General features: G+C 36.0%; 1 protein-coding gene across 7 annotated transcripts in view; it reads left to right on the top strand.

The window, feature by feature from the left end:
• Nucleotides 1–15,574, top strand: part of relch (RAB11 binding and LisH domain, coiled-coil and HEAT repeat containing) — a 58,003-nt gene that overhangs the window by 51 nt on the left and 42,378 nt on the right. For 5 of the 7 annotated variants that reach the window (XR_010893733.1, XR_010893734.1, XM_067377222.1 and 2 more), the window contains exons 1-3: nucleotides 1–606; nucleotides 1,149–1,199; nucleotides 12,923–13,012. The exon at nucleotides 1–606 is cut by the window's left edge. Coding sequence is in view for 5 of the 7 variants with exons in the window: in XM_067377222.1 (XP_067233323.1) it covers nucleotides 150–606; nucleotides 1,149–1,199; nucleotides 12,923–13,012 (598 nt within the window). In the remaining 2 variants the exon portion in view is untranslated. The remainder of the gene's footprint in view (nucleotides 607–1,148; nucleotides 1,200–12,922; nucleotides 13,013–15,574) is intronic. The other 2 variants (XM_067377225.1, XM_067377223.1) reach the window with 1 other exon arrangement.

Raw genomic sequence — 15,574 nt, 5'->3', positions numbered from 1 at the left:
GGCGGGTGCTGAAATGACATTCGGCCCCACCAACCATAGCATATTTCTTGAAGCCCCGTTGATTAGGAGCAATAAAGCGCTGTTGACATCCGTCCAGGAAGACGGAGACGTATATTAGCCAGATAGCTGGCTGAACACCTAACGGCAAAATGGCGGCGGGTAATGTCAACCCGTTTAACGTGAGTGATTCGGAGGAGGAAGCGGAGCAGAGGCAGGATGGCGCGGACACCGAGCGCAGCCCGAGTGATGAAGCCCAAGGCCACAGCCTCGGTCCCTTCTCCCATCCGGCGTACTCCGAGCCAGCCATTCTGCTGTCCAGCAACCGAACCAGCCCGAGTGTGGATGGTATACCAGCGTCGGCCGCTGCGGTTGCTGGAATCGGAGTAGGAAGCGCAGAGACGCGGGTGTCGCTGGATGCGATCGCCGCGCAGCTGCTCCGGGATCAGTACATCCTCACGGCCCTGGAGCTGCACACCGAGCTCCTGGAAGCCGGACGCGAGCTGCCTCGCCTGCGGGATTATTTCTCCAATCCAGGCAACTTCGAAAGGCAAAGCGGAACTCCACCCGCATGCAAAGAGCAAGGTGTCGGTCCTGGAGGTCCACTTAGTAAGTAATCAAATAATGTGTTCATAATGTAGCTCCAATAACCGAGTAAAGAGTAGTCTTCCTGTATGAGGTAATGGACGTGTTTCAAAACCTATTGAACTGCTTAAAAACATCTTAAACCAGTCTAAGATGGTTTCCTAACCTGGTTAAGCTGGCTGGTTTGAGGGTTTTGGACACTTGTCTGCTAGTCGACGAGGTAAAACAACTGAACTCAACTTGGCCAGACTGGAAGACCATCTAGACTAGATAAACCAGGCTGAGAAACCATTTTAGGCTGGTTTAGGATGAGTTATTTTAGTTATCACCCAAAAATGCTGTCTACATAAGCAGCTCCTTAAATTTCAATTTCAATAAAATACACCAGTACAAAAGCTGTTCAAACTAGCTATCTCCATACTACCTGTTCATTTCATATTGCGGCTCAGAATTATGCATTGAAGAATATGTTGCACACAGGGTTGATGGGAGGCATTTGTTTTAGACCTGGATTGTGTCTTTGTTGTGTGATGTGATGTGATGTGAAGTCTTCCCACTGACCCCAGCTGCGCAGGTGCAGGATAGAAAGAGGAGAAAAAGAGAGGCTCATACAAGGGGTATGTAAAACCAGACTGTGTGCAGTGACAGATGGGATTGTTGCTCTTTGTTTGGCGTAATCAGGAATACTCTGTGATCTTTCTTATACCTTTGCTCCTAAATGAAGTTTCTTATCTGATAGTGTCCTCGTCTTCTTCTTACTATTTGCCTTTCAAAGCATGACATTTGGATTTGTTTTTTTTTTGTTTTTTTTATTACCAGGTTGCGGTGTGGATTGACAGTGATAACATCCTATCCATCCAGTGTAGATCATTTCTAACATTGTTTTTCCATTGATCATACATTTATATTAGCAAGAAAATTGACCCTTTGTTAAAAGGAGCCATTTCTTCTTAGAAGCAGATTACAAAAATTATTTTTTTTAAAGGAATAGTTCACTGCACAATTAAAAAAAATCAGTTGTCATTTACTCACCTTTACGACTTTCCAAACCTGGATTTCTTACTTCTGTGGAATAATAATAATATTGACAACCAAACTGTTTTGGCTACCTTCGACTTCCATTATATGGACAACAAACAGAGTTCTCAAAATGGCTTGTTTTATGTTCCAAAAAAAAGATAGTTTTGCAATGACATGAGGGTGAGTAAATGATGACAGAATTTTCTTTTTTGGGTGAACTATCCCTTTAATCCTTACAAATGTTATTGATCAATCCCAACTTCGCAACTGTTGCTATATGATTAAGCAAGCTTTTGTTCTTTACTAATGCAAGTCGGGTGTGATTTGTGCAGTTTTAAATAGAATATTGCATAAATACGGAGAAAAAATATTACTTGGTGACACAGTTTACCCAGGGAGTTTTTCACCGTTTTGACCCTTTAAAAGTTCATGTTGTGGGTTGAACGGTTAACCCTCATTTCTAAATTATCATGTATAATATCAGTAACTAATAATGTTAAATAATAATCAATTTTAATGAATACATAATAATAAAAGTTAATAAAATATCATGTTAAAATAATATTATTAGTAAAAAGTAATTTCCAATTAATTTCTATACACTGTAAAAAGTAATACGCTCTATCTACTCAATAAAATTGTAGCAACAGATTACAAGCAATATTATTAATTAAATTCAACATATAAGAATTGAGTTAGAATTAATCAAATGAATTGCTTAAGTCAACCATTTAAAATGTGTAAAATTAGCAAACACCATTACAAAAACCACAAACTGACATAAAAAGCAAAGTATCAAACTACCCAACTAAATGATCACTATAATGGTGACAACTAGGGCTGCAACAATTAATCGCGATTAATAGTTTGCAATATAAAAGTCTGTTTACACGTAATATATATGTGTGTGTTCTGTGTATAATAATTATCTATATATAAATACACACACATTCATGTATATATTTAACTAAAATGTTATATTTATATATGAAATATTTGTTTATATGTAATATAAAAAAAAAATATATATATATATATATATATAATACATGCACATATTTCTAAACTTTATACCTGTATGTGTGTGCATTTATATATACACAATTATTATACACAGAACACACACATATATATTACGTAAACAGACTTTTATTTTGCAAACTTTTAATCACGATTAATGTTGCAGCCCTAGTGTCAACCATTTTCAATAAAATCAACATCTAAACCTCTTTTAATTCTTGTGTTTCTCTTTCCTTCAGTGATTCTGCTTGTTATCATCAGGTGTCTTCAATTTTGGTAATCATCTTTGACATCTGTTATTCAGATAATTTTACTCGTTTTTGAATAGTTGACATTTAAGGAATCAATTTGATTAATTCTAAATCAATTCTATTTGTTGAATTTAATTTATAATATTGCTTGTAATCTGTTGCCAACTTAGCAAAGACTCAATTGTCTGATTTTAATTTTTTATTTCTTCTTTGTTACCAACAATTCTAAATTAGTATCCCATATGATTCTTGAATAATGAAGCTAACATAATGGAAATTTTTTCATGAGGTTATTCACTGGAACTTGTCTAAAGTTTGATTGAACGAGGAAATGCTGATCAAACATTTGTCCAAATGCTTTCAGGTCTGTTCTGGTTGTTATTGTTCCTTTCTTTATGTGGGGTGTTTTTGTGTGATTGCCTTGTATAAGTGCACATCAACTACACATTTTCTCAGCCTGCTGCTGACTAAACATGTGGGTGGGCATGTTGAAACTGCTTTCATGCAGGCTTATTCACGGTTCAAAACAATTATTAATCCATCTAATCAGCATCCTGTTGCATCTGAATATTTATGACAACCATCTTTCCTTTATTGAAGAGATTTAGGTCTGATATTAATCGAATCTGTAGTATTGCACAACATACTCATTCTACCCTCCTACAGTATACAACTTAATTCGTTATATAAAATGAATGGATGTCATCTTGATTTGATGCATAATTCTCTCAAAAATGTAACAATCCTTATTCTAAGAGCTCTATAATGGACTCTAGGACCAAAAGACAGCATGTGACCGCATCATCGTAAGTGACACTGCTCTCCAGGGAGAAGGGGGATGCTAGAAATTAGAGGCCTAGACCTGGGCTGCCTGTTCGTATCAGCCAATTCCGCTTCTCTTTTTTTTTTTTTTTTTTTTTTTTTTACCTTGTCTGCATTGGAAACTGAATCATATAGGCTTATTGCACTTTAATGGCTTTTAAATACATGCCTAATTGCCACTGATGGCTGTCTACTGACCTGGTTCTAAGAACACAGAGGTTTCAGGAACCACAGGGTTTTATTAGCATTATGGAGCAAACCCACTCCCCAAAGGAGGATCTGGCAACCAGCTGAGAGGGAGCAGATGGCTCTCAACCTCGCTTCTGTCACGTCAGTGCAGGAAGAGACATTATCAACACCTCACATAGTCTCGCCGATATTTTACCCTTCGCTAGAGAAGTGTTTAAGGGATGAAAAGGCTTCAGTGTGTTTAGGATGTGAGAGGATTTGAAGCTCCGCTGAATGAATATTGTAAACTGTATGATGCAGATTTAATTGGATCAGTTTTTTTGTGGTGCAGCTGTCGGGTTGTCATCAAAGTCTAGTTCCGCAACACAATTGATTGTGCCCCCCCACCTTCCCCCCAGCTCTTTCATTTAGCTACGCATGACACACACCAAACAGATCAGAATACACCATTAGGCCTCATGCAGCCTTATTATAAATTAAAAAATTCTACTGATTCTTACTTCTACACATTGTAAACCCAAATAAATTGGCAAAACTAAAAGCTAAAAAAACATTGAGGCAATTAGTTGATCAAGCTCATTCAGAAAATGTTAACTTGCTAAGTTGGTAACATGTTAACAATAGCATGGTGTAGCATTTGCTTACCTCCATTGCATCCAAGATGTAGGTGACTTTTTTTTCAGAAGAACACAAATGATGATTTTTAACTCCAACCATTGCAGTCTGTCAGTCATGAAATGGTAACACCATCTATGACCATTGAAAAAAAAAATGCACAGACAAATCAAAATTAAACCCTGCGGCTTGTGACGACACATTGATGTCCTAAGACACTAAATGATCGGTTTGTGCGATTTTATATCAGTATTTAATTTTTTTTTTTTTTTTACCTCTAATACACCACTATGTGCAACTGCCTTGAGCATCCGGTGTGTGAGGTCTGAATGCACTCTGACGCCGGACGCACTCATTGACGGGTACCCGCGAGAGATCATCATTTGTGTTCTACTTAAGAAACAAAGTCACCTGCGTCAAGCAGATAAACATCAAATTGTAATTTTTGGGTGAACTATCCCTTTAACATTAATCTTGCGCACACACACACACAAAAAAACCCATCATATAACACTTAATTTTAACATTTACTCTCACTTTCAAATGCCATGGGCAAAGCACGCTGGGAAATAGAAATCCCAGCCCGGTTTCAGTTAAACGTAAGTTTGTCTAAATTAAAAGAAATAAGTTAATAAAACTCAAAACAATAAATGAAACAGTTCAGTTTATTTAAAATATATCAGTTCTGTGAACTTGAAAGAAAAAGAAAATGCTAAATGCTCATAAAAGTTAATTTGACTGAACTAATTTGTTTAATTTAAGTTTGTCCTATTCAGACCAATTAATTATTTTGAGCATTAGGGTTTACAGTGCAACATTCTGCAGATTTGCATTGACTTACTGCCTATATATGCACTTAAATTAAACCATAACACCTAAAATTATCAATGAGATCAAGATTCAGGGCCATTCTTGTGGTTGTGAAAGATATAAATCTAACTGGAGACATGTTTTTTTTTTTTTTTTTTTTTTTTTTTTTATTAAAGTAAAACTGAAACTGCATGGCAGTGAATATACACTTCTTCAAAAGTTTGTGGTCAAGAATTTTTTAATACTTTTATTTGGCAAAGATGCATTAGGATGCACTGTCTATTCATCAAACAATGCTGAAAAAAATACTCACAGTCTCTACAGAAAAATTAAGCAGAACAACAGTTTTCAACATTGATAATAAGAAATGTTTCTTGAGCATTAAATCGGCATATTAGAATGATTTCTGAAGGATCATGTGACATTAAAGCCTGGTTTAATGACTGCTGAAAATTCAGCTTCGAAATTACAGGAATAATTGACATTTTAAAATGTATATTAAAATAGAAAAGTTATTTTAAATTGTAATAATATTTCACAATATTACTGTCATTATTTAGCCTACTGTATACTTTTGAACAGTAGTGTGTATTAGTAGTCTGGTCATGATATTGTGTGTATATTTTTTGTTGAAAATGATGTTATCATAGTGGGAGCAAAGAATTAATGTAGGGAGCTGTTTGGAAAACGTTGTGGAGAGCGGGCACAATCCAAAATGAAATTAGATAAGTGAGAAGTGCAGTGTGCTTCTGTATAGCCAAAACATTGTAAATTGCATTGATCAATTTTAACATGTCATACTTGTCTCCTGTGCCACTGGGGCCTTTCCTAAGCCTGTGGGCCCTAAGGGTGTGGCTTTGATTTTTAATTATTGTGGCAATTTGCTTTGTAGTTAATGCTTAATTTATTGATTTTTGGTAACCTGTTTCTAAGAAGAAAGGGCTTCTTTTGTATAAACCATGTCTTTCCGGCATAGAGTAAGAGTTCATCACTCCCTCACATTCCTGAGCTGCTAGAATAACCAATATTCTGTTCTAATCTATAATTGTTGCTAAAGCAAAGCAAAACACTTGTAGTCAAATTCTGACAGGAGATGTGATGTTTTGTGTTCAATGATAGCCAGCCAAACAATCTCCTTATCATATTCTTGTCTAAATATTAAAGCAGGATATTTCTTTAGATGTGGTAGTTAGTTCTACATAAATTGGTTGCTGAAGTTGAAGCCAAAGCTCAGGTGTTAGCCAACATGTAGTTTCAGCCTCAGAGTTGGCTGAACGTTGGCTGAACGTCTGATGCATATGCCACACAAAATGGGAAATACTTTGGGATTTTCAATGTCGTCATATGATTGGTTGAATTCTCCAGGAATTTCGGCAAAAGTGTCACATACTTTAACGGACGACCTTGAATCAAAGCCATTGTGATGCCAAACCCCCTTATGGACGAAAGTTGACGACAACGTGTTTCGGAAATGAGCACTTATCAGGATCAACTAAATGCTTGTTTTTTTTAAGTTAAGTTCACAATGCCATTGTTGTAGTAAACTTGCACAACGTTCTTGAATGAATAGTTTATTAGATGCACACCTCTCTGTTGTTGTAGGGCCATTGACTTTACATTTGCACGCCCCTAAACATGATGCTGAACAAAACAAACTGTAATTCAATTCAATTCATTTATTTGTATAGCGCTTTTCACGATACATATCATTTCAAATCAGCTTTACAGAGAATGCATGTCAACATTACAATTTAAAGAATGCAGTTAGCAAATAATGTAATAATTTAGGCAATTTACAATCATTGTTAGCAGTTTAACTGAAGGTAGAAGCAATGAGCTCTTCGAAAATTGAATTACATTAACAATAATTAGGATATAGAAATTGGGCAATGTGCATGTTGATCCAGATGATTGAGTCTTCTGAAGTCCTCGCAGGAGTTGGCGCCGTCTCTTCATAGGTGTTGGTCATCTGAGGTCTTCTTAAGAGGCTGGATCCAAACTGAAGCTAATGTCCTAATTGGTTGCTTTACATGTCTGTCAGACGTTCTCTTGGGCGGTCCTTGGCCAATGAAAGATGCTATGAAGTCCAGACCTTCTGCCATCAGTCTGAAGGTCTGGCTGCGCAAGATTAGCCAACATGCGCCCAGCATTTTGAGCAATTTAGCTAATGCGGGAGATTTATTGCAGATTGAATAGGGTCTGTTTTGTGTCCCAATCTCATTCCTATCTTTCAGATAAACAATCTGCATGCACATTTCCCCCATTTTTACATTAGCTTACCTTTGCAGTCATATAAAGTAGGGATGCTCATTTCGGTTAAATTTCTCGACCGACAACCGACGCTCGTTATCCGATTATTAACCGGTAACTGATAAGATTATAATATTGTATAGCGTATATAATGATAATATGACATATATATGACATTTAATAAAAAAATACATTTGACGAGTGTCTGTGTCTTCCACGGGTTTATTTTAACATGCAAACAGCAGCATAGAACAGATAAACAACAGAACCTGGATTCACATTATCAAATTGTCACGCACCTGCAGCGTTTCTGATAACAGAAAAAAATAATTCAAATAAAAAGGCATAAAATAAATAGGCCTACACTAAATATTTTTCACTTAAATGTTTAACAAATTAAGATGACAAAACAAAAACACGGTGAATCGATTGAAGCTTTGAACAACCGGTATTTTAGAATTTTTTTCCGTCAAATAAAAATAGCAGGCCTACCTCAAGGATTGTTATTTGTTATGACCACGGACGGTGTACGGTGTCCATAAACTACAAATCCTCACGAAAACTTCAGTCAAGCCAGCTCGCGCGTCAATCTGAGAGATCAGCCTCTTACCTTAAAGTGTCAAATTTCTTGGTTTCTGAATGGACGGTTTTGCTTGATTGACAAACGCTAACGTTCGGCCACGATTTATATACCATTGACCTGTCCTAAAACGTTTGCACGCTGTGATCGATTGCTTGGAGATCGCGTGTTTCTCTGTTCGAGAGCGCATTTCCTCTTCTTCACATCTGCGACAAAACAGTTGATTATTTATGAACGAAAGCTCACAGAAACGTGAAAATGGTCTCATTTGAAAGAAAATATCCTAAGCTAAAAGATGATATATTGTGACTGATTGAAGCAGCCCTTATCAAAAGTGCGGGGGTCGATTTCTGTCTTTTCAAAAGTGCGGGGTCGTCTTGACCCCCCTGTCCCCCGTGCCTATCGAAATGGTCAGTACTTCTTTTCGCTCGCTTCATTTTGCTTGTTGCTTAGTGAAATATGTCTGGCACGTGTGAAACGCCCCGCGAGTTAACAAATAAGCATATATGTATATATAGCATATTTTTCTTTAACCATGCAGCAAAAAAAAAAAAAAAAAAAAAAAACGTTTAACTGATAATATTAATCGGTTAAAATTCTTACTTTCGGTTAACGGTTAAACGGTCAATGTGAGCATCCCTAATATAAAGCTAACTTAAAGTTAATCTTTAAATACACTAAAGACACTGTTAAATGTAATCTTTAGCAAATTTAAAAATTAATATCCATTTTTCATTCTGTACATTTAAATTTTGTGATGCCTAAATTCACTTGTATCATGATTGATTATAGTTCTTGTGTTTTTTTTTTTTAAATTCATTTTGTGAAAATAGTGTAGAATTTAAAGGGCGGTCATTTATCGGTTATCAGCAATAACGTAATTATAAAATTATCTGTATCGTCCAGAATTTTATTAAAAGTGCATCTCTTTTTTTTTTTGATGGCACCATAATGTCACACTTTTTGTGGACACCAGCCTGCAAATGATTTACTTATAGTTTCTAGTTTCTGCATGACAAATACCATGATTCCAATTTGTTATTGTTTTGAATAAGAGACCTCTAGTGGTGAAACTTACATACTGTGCCTTTAAACTGAAATAGGAGAAAGTATTTTGGCATCAAACAAATGACTATTTCTAGTATTGTGTTGATTATGTGAACATGATCACACAGAAGCAAGTTTGCACATTTATCGCTTACTCATGAGTCACATGTACCATGACCCGTCTGACAAATTGAACAAGAGCCTTTCAATATCTTTCCTTGCAGGAAGCATCTTACACATAGGTCAAGCTCATATATTGCCTTCACAGAACCGCCAACCCCTCCCTGTCAACCAGTTTGACAAGACGTTTATTCAGCACAGCTCCGTGACAATCTCACCACTCTGATATCAGCATTGTCATTCAAGTCACGCCCAGAGAAAGTCGCAAAACTGAGACGAGTCAGTCCTCTCATCAATACTTCTCTGTTCAGGGCTGTGATGGGAAGATTTGCTAATTTAACTACCAGAGTGTCATTTGACATTTAGCCAGCCTCATTTCCACAGTGAGTACAAACTCACATTTGGCATTCAAATACAAAAAAAAAGAACCTGCCACTATTTTAAGGCTGGCAATGGTTCTCATTTTATTGGTTGTTGTGATATTGTCCCACCTTTGCATATACAGCTTTGCAGTCACAGGACTGAGCTTTACTGCCATCATGTGATGTGACACATGCTTAACTTGGTTAGCTAACTGGAGTAAAAGTAATTAGGGTGCCATGTAGGTGAAGTGAAAGCACAGTAATTTAAAGTAATTTATTAAGAAGTTATTTTAAGTTTAACATTTCAGTTTTCCATTATTTGTTTTTCTTTTGTTTATTTCTTCTATATATATATATATATATATAATTTTTTATTTTTTTTTTATCTTATCTAATTGATTTCTTAATGTTATTTCTGTGTCTTTAAGACTTCTATATAAACTTTAAACACCCTCTTTGCATGTGAAATGAGTGATGGCACTTTGTTGCTCACTACAGGTTTTCTGTCAGCTTCTCGTTCATCCTCTTTGCAAAGCATTCCACAATTAAATGTGCCAAACAAACTTTTAAAGTCAGACTGTAGTTGCTAAACACAAACAGCACAAGACTTTTCTACTTTTTATTGTAGTTATTATTTTTAATAGTATAACCCCAATTCCAGAAAGTCGTGACCTTTTCATTTCAAGAATCTGTGATTTGTTAATTCTTTTAAATCTTTATTTAACTGACAAAAGTACAAAGAAAAAAAATGTCATTGTTTTCAACACAGCAAAATCCCCAGAGTTAAATCAACTCTGTTCAGATTACATATGGTCCCTCTCTACTTAGTGTTAAAGTAACACTGAAGCAGAGTTAAAGTTAATGAGATAATTAAGTGATTAAGTTATGATTGAGCATTAGTGATGAACACCTGCTGTTAACAAGCAGAATCACTGAAGAGAAACACAAGAACTACAACTGACTTCAGCCACAGCCTGAAATCATGAAATCAACTGAAGATAAAAGACATAAAATCTCTCAAGATCTGATTAAACAACTCCACAAACAGCATGTTATCTCATTAACTTTAACTCTGCTTCAGTGTTATTTTAACTCTATGTAGAGAGGGACCATATGTTCTCTGAGCAGAGTTGATTTAACTCTGGAGATTTTGCTGTGAACGCATGGCCAAATTGTATTTAAATAAACTGTAAATATACTATATTTAAATATTGTGAATATATATAATTTTAGATTTTGATGGCTGCAACACACTCAAAAGTTGGGACAGAGGCAAAATAAAAGTGAAAAGATTACAGAATATTACATTTGAAACTGTCCACAATTAGAATTGGTAATAGGTGAGGGTATCGTGAAGAACATCCACTAAATGCTCAGTGTGTCATGGTCATGGCTCACCACTTTGTGACACATGTCATGAAGAGAGAATTGTTAATTAATTCAAAAATCACATTTCTCAGTGCAAAATTGCAAAGTATAGGTCTATCACCATCTACCATACATAATAATGTGAAAAGACTCAGAGAAATCTGTGTAGGGCAGGGCAGGAAACCTCTGTTGAATGTGTGTGACCTTCGAGTCCTCAGATGGCACTGCATGAGAAACAATCATGCTACTGTGTTTAAAAATAGCCACATGTGCTAGGGAGTACTTTGGAAAACCATTGTTACTTAGCAGTCTGCCGCTGCATCAAGAAATGCAGCTTGAATATCTGTTATGCAAGGAGAAGGCTATACATCGATTTTTATACAGAGATGCTGCCGAGTTCTCTGGCCTGAGCTAATCTCAGATGGTCCAAAAGACAGTGAAAATGTGTGCTGTGGTCAGATGAGTCCACGTTTCAGCTTGTTTTTGAAGAAGAAAAAAAAAAACGCACATCGAGTTCTCAGTCCCAAAGACGATAGGGACCATCCAGACTTTCATCAGCGACAGGCGAAAAAGCAAACATCTGTCATAGAATGGGGGTGTATCAGCGCAATGGGTGACAATGTGTGAAGGTACCATTGATGTGGAGTCGTGTATTGGGATTGTACAGAGACACATACTGCCATCAAGATGACATCTTTCCTGGGAAACAAGACAATGCCAGGCCTCATTCTGCACATGCTACAACAGATTGGTTTCTTAGACACTCTACACTGTAGAAGTGCTTGACTGACCTGTCTACAGTCTAGGTCTGACTCTTATTGAAAATGTTTGGCACATCATGAAAAGAAGAATCAGACAACGATGACTGATTTGCAGCTGTTCTATATCAAACGAAATTGAAAATTCCAAAACTGCAACAATTAGTATCCTCAATTCCCAAATGATTAAAGGTGTAATTAAAAGGAAATGTGACGTGACACAGTGGTAAACATGCCTCTGTCCCAACTTTTTGGAATGTGTAGCAGACATCAGATTCATAAAATACAATTAAGTTTGTCAGTAAAAACACTGAAAATCTTTTCTTTGTACTTTTTGTCAGTTAAATAAAGGTAAAGATAATTACCAAATCACAGATTCATGATGTTCTTGCATTTTTCCCAACTTTTCTGAAAATGGGGTTGTAGAAATGTACCTCAATGTGAGTAAAAAGCGGTTTATGAACCCAGAATAGATGTGCTGATGTGTCTTAATGAGTTGTCAAATTTTGGGACACGTTTACACAAGTTGTCTTTTTGTACTGGAGGACGTTTTGAGATCTGAAAGTTAAAGTATGTTTTCGTGAGTACACAACTTCAAATTCAAATTTTGGCTCCTTTCAAAAGATCAGGAACAATGTTTTCTTATGAAATGGCCCCTTAAAAATATGCAAATAATGTGGATCTGGAATCTGTAATACAAATAGTTCAGTAACTAAACACCATTATTATATGCTCTTTATTCATCTAAAATTACAAAAGAAATAAATGTGGTTTGCTGCTGAATTACATGTTACCACGCCAGTGTACACAACACACTACAATCAGCGACATGCACAAATGGAGGAGTCCATGTGGGGGCTTGACATTGGCAGTACTTTTGTATCTTCCCTCCAGCAGTGCTGACAGACAGAGAGATCTGTGCGTCTGGAAAGTTTTGGCCTTCGTACAGCCTATTCTCTATAACTGCTGACTGCTTTAGTTTGCTGTGGCCAATCAAAAGGGCACCACTTTACTTTCTGTAAATGATAGTTTAGTGTTCTGTCTAATAAGGGTGTGGGTAGAAGATAAAAACCTTTAGTTGGGTGGGAACCACTGGATTTAACATACATTTTGTTTGTTTGTTTCCAGATCGAGCTGGCAGCATCAGTACGTTGGACTCCTTGGATTTCGCACGTTATTCAGATGATGGCAACAGGGAGTCGGACGAAAGAGTGGCAGGTAAGGATAGTCTTGATGTCAGAATAATGAAAATAACAGCAGTTATGAGAGAGCAGCGTTATTCTGATTTGTGAACTTTAAAGGAAAATTCCGTCATTTACCCACCATCATGTTGTACCAAACCTGTAAGACTTTAGTTCATCTTCAGAACACAAATGATGATATTTTTAATAAAATCTGAACGATTTCAGTCCCTCCATTTAGAGATCGAGATCGTAAAACTAAACCATAGGAATTGAGTGGTTTAGTCCAAATTTTCTAAAGGGACACAATCGCTTTATATGATGAACACATTTAATTTAGGCTTTTATTGACATACGACCATTCATCAACGCTTGCATCAGTTGTAAATGGAAGCTCAAGCATGCTTGATTGACATGCGAGTACCAGTGAGGTTCATTCTCGTGTTACGCTGCATGTTTGAGCTTCCGCAAGAACCAATGAGGTTTGTTCTTGCACGTCAAGCAAGCTTTTATCACGGTATACGGTATTATCACGATATTAAAATAAGTTGCAGAACCATTTTTGTCATAGTTTAACAGGTTTAAGAACTCTTTTTGTAATAAAACAAAACAACTCTGACTGAAATTTTCAAACAGATTAAAATGCAAAAGAATTAGGCTATAAAGAACAACAGATAACACTTATTTTTTCCCAAATTCCGTTTTTTTCCGTTTTATTTATTTTTTTGACTCCATTTTAATGGTTAAATTAAATTTTAGTAATCAAAAAGCATGTCTAATTTATTAAAATAATGAATATTGTCCAATTACCAAAAATGTAATAAAAGTTTAACAAAAAAAATTACATTTTTTTTTTTTTTAGGGCCCTACATTTTATTCTTTCCCCTCAAATTTTATTTTTACCAAATTCTGTTTTCTGGATTCCATTTTAATAATCAAAAAGCATGTCTAATTAATTGAATTCTTAAAAACAACAATATTAATAAATTAAAAAATATATTTTTATGAATTTTTTTTCTTCAGAAGTTCTGTTGTGTATTTAAATTTTTCTGGCACTCATTTAATTTATCTTTTAATCATGAAATTAAACTTTTGTCAAACAATGTGCTGCACAACAGAGCTTTACTGTTAAAATTTAAACGTGGAAGAAACACTGAGATTATTGTTAAAAATATATTTTAATAATTCATTATTAAATTAATTTATCTAAATTCTACTGTACAACAGTAATATGTTTCTGTCAAATTAAATCGAACTTTTATTTTGATGGTTTGCCTTTGAGTTTCTCTGCGTTTATGTCGGTAGTTTTCTCAAACGAAGCGTTTAAATGCTGATGAAGTGACTTTCAGAGCAGCTCTGGAGATGAATTTGTGTGTTCATATAGTAAGGCGACAGAGGACGAAAACACCGTGCGCGTTGCATGTGCTTCAGCGTGCGCCCCCGCGCGATTGTGTGTGAGGTAAATGAAACTGCGCTTCCGCATCATTCATTTCAGAGGCACACAGGCATGCAGGATTCATGTTTAAATAGTCTTTTTGTGGTTTAATATTCACAGACACTACTCTATATCGTGATTTAATTTACGTGTACTGACCTGCTTTTAATTCATTAATCAAAAATTTGACAAATTCCGTGACATTCCGAGTTATATAGTAAATTCCGTTTTTATGACTGGATTCCACGATTCCGTCCGTGGAATTCTGTGATTGCGGAAATTATAGGGCCCTAGATTCCCAGCTTTTTTCAGACAGGCATCAAATGGTTTATTTTTTTTTTTTCTTTTCTTTTTGTTTTTTCTTATTTGGCTCATATACCTGTTGTACTGGTTGAGTGTACAAGGTTGTGGGTTCAATTCCCAGTTTTGATCAGACAGGCATCAATTGTTTCTATGTTTTTTTTTTTGTGTTTCTTGAATTCCAACTTTGTGTCACACAATATTTTTACACTGGAACTCTTTAGTCCATTTAATTTTAAGCATTTTGCATGCACTGATCATCTTATTAGACCACAGTTGACAGTAGCCAAATTTTCTATTTGCCAATGCCCTGAATTTCCAAGAAAACAATTCAACAGTTACAGTTTGTGGCCAATTTTTTTAGGCAAAATGAGAAGGAACTGACTTCACTGGCCATTTTTCTGGAAACTATTAGTGGTTCAGTGGCTTGTGTAAAGCTCTTTTACGAGAGGCGATTTGGTCAGTGTTACCGTATATGACACAAGATTCTTGGCATTCATGATTGATGTGAATTCACATGGGTCACACAGTAAGGTTCACTGACCGCTTTCATCAGCGGTCTCATAGATGAGCGGTTTCTATAGACGAGTAGGAGGGTTAACGAATAGCCATAAACGCTAAACTTTTCTTTCTAATTGGGCTGTACTGACAATGACAATCTTGCTTTCCCATTTCTTTCCAAGCAAAAGGTTTTCTGACTCAAGTTTCCACTCCTGTCATTTCCCTGTTTTAATACTTGCTTGGCTAGGTTGCCATACTGTTCCTTTAGCTTTTTCCTGCATTAGCTTGAATCCCTCCCAAGCTTCAGATTCCTACATTATCTTGGCAGATATCGATATTTTTATTTTTTTTTACAGCTGGAAA

The sequence above is a fragment of the Chanodichthys erythropterus genome, chromosome 23 (assembly GCF_024489055.1).
Source record: "Chanodichthys erythropterus isolate Z2021 chromosome 23, ASM2448905v1, whole genome shotgun sequence".
Lineage (NCBI taxonomy): Eukaryota > Metazoa > Chordata > Actinopteri > Cypriniformes > Xenocyprididae > Chanodichthys > Chanodichthys erythropterus.
This window is presented reverse-complemented; position numbering and strand designations above follow the sequence as displayed.